The sequence below is a fragment of the Gadus macrocephalus genome, chromosome 12 (genome assembly GCF_031168955.1).
Source record: "Gadus macrocephalus chromosome 12, ASM3116895v1".
Classification (NCBI taxonomy): Eukaryota; Metazoa; Chordata; class Actinopteri; order Gadiformes; family Gadidae; genus Gadus; species Gadus macrocephalus.
This window is the reverse complement of record NC_082393.1, coordinates 11495053-11496823: the sequence shown is the minus strand read 5'-3', so window position 1 is coordinate 11496823 and position 1771 is coordinate 11495053. Positions and strand designations below refer to the sequence as shown.

Below are 1771 nucleotides of genomic sequence, written 5' to 3'. Positions count from 1 at the left end.
ACTTTTTCCACTACAGTACACAATTGGTTCACAGTACACATGCTAGCATAACGTAGGCTACATAACAAACGCCAAATAAACGTCCTGAAATGCAGTAGGCCTATATAAGCAGTGGTGTATAAAGTACTCAAAAGCCATACTTAAGTAAAAGTACAGATACCTTACTGGAAAATTACTTAAGTAAAAGTAAAAGTCACCTTTTAGAATAGTACTTAAGTAAAAGTATTAAAGTATCTGATCTTTACTGTACTTAAGTATCAAAAGTACTTTTCTGATATTAAATGTACTTAAGTACTGAAAGTAAAAGTACAAGTAACTGCTGTTAATAAAAAAGCAAAGGGTCAGAATTTTGAGAATAATGGAGTTTATTTCAACTAACACAAACACAATAGGCAAAACTCCACAAGGCCATAAACACTTCCGGTCCAACCTACCTCCAGGACCTCCTCACCGCTCATTTTAAATGAAGGACACTCAAACCTCCTTGCAGTGTTAAAGTGTGCTATACAAATTAAATTAATTATTTATCATTATTAAAACAGCGCCGAAAGTAAAAACCGTAAAAACCGTCATTACTTAAAACTAAAAAAATTCCTGTTCATCTTCAAAAGAAGTTGATTCTCAAAATTTTGAGAATTCAGTCTCGCTCTTCTTGGGCTGAAGACTAGGCCTGCGATGCTAAATAGCCTTTCACAGGCTGCTGAGGCAGGTAGAGGTGTGTTCAGCTTCACAGACAACTTGAGCACAGCTGGGAAGGATTTCAGCAAGTTCATTTGATCTGCTGAACAGGCCAAATATCCATCCAGTTGTTTGGTGCTGTCTTGGGCTTGAGAAGACTGCAGAGCAGAGAAGAAATCATCTTCATCAGATGAACTGGACCTGGTGGCATCACCTAGCTGCAGGGAGGGTTGTTCCATGTGCTGCTTGATGTAGTCCATTCCTGAAAATATAGTGAGGGTAAAAAAAATCATTGATTTGTGGATTTGCCAATATGACAAAGTCAAAATGAACAACCATACACTTATTTTTCATTATCCCCATGCTGTCTTACCCATTTTGATTGTGGCATCATCCTTTGTCCAAGTTGTTCTGAACTTTGGCAGAAGAATTGCAGCTGCTATCATCTCCGGGTCTACAGACATGTGGCCAAACCGATTCTTAATTCCCACCTGTAGAGCATCCACTAAAGGCTTGCAGTATTTCAGTGGCAACTTGATTCTGTCAAGTTTGGCGTTCAGCAGGTTGACGGTTGGAAGTAGCCAACCCATCTGTGCATTTGCCTCGGCTTGCAGGATGTTGGTTGCCTGGGCGACTGGGCTCATGACAGTGGCATACTCTACAAGGAATGCGAGTTCAGCTTGATTGAACCTGAAATGAAAAACAAAAACAAAAAAAACAACAACACCGTTTAATAACACTATATTACCATTTCATCAGATTCAACAAAAAGGTCCAATTACGATGAAATAATAAAACATACATAATTCTTACTTACATCGGAACCTGTAGGTCTGTGCAGATGGCTCTGATGGCCCCCTCTCCCTTGTCTTTAATTATCCTCAGCAGTCTTTCCACTGCCAAGAACAAGGAGTTCCACCTGGTAGCATTTGGGCGCAGCAGTTGGAGGGAACAAGCATCCTCGACAGTTTCAGCTGCAAGTGCGGATCTCCCACATTTATTCCACAGTGCACTACACTTTCCAAATGTTGATCGGTGCACTTTTTTGTAAACCTCACTGGAGGTTGCCTTCTGGGCATCAACCGTAGGTTGA

General features: G+C 40.4%; 1 protein-coding gene across 1 annotated transcript; it reads right to left on the bottom strand.

Moving 5' to 3' along the window:
- Positions 1-572: 572 nt before the first annotated feature.
- On the bottom strand, positions 573-1404 carry LOC132469548 (uncharacterized). Its single transcript, XM_060067534.1, has 2 exons — positions 1052-1404; positions 573-940 (listed from the first exon to the last, which is right to left on the bottom strand). Exons 1-2 carry the CDS (start codon positions 1320-1322, stop codon positions 573-575), a joined length of 639 nt encoding a protein of 212 aa, XP_059923517.1. The 5' UTR covers positions 1323-1404.
- Positions 1405-1771: the final 367 nt, after the last annotated feature.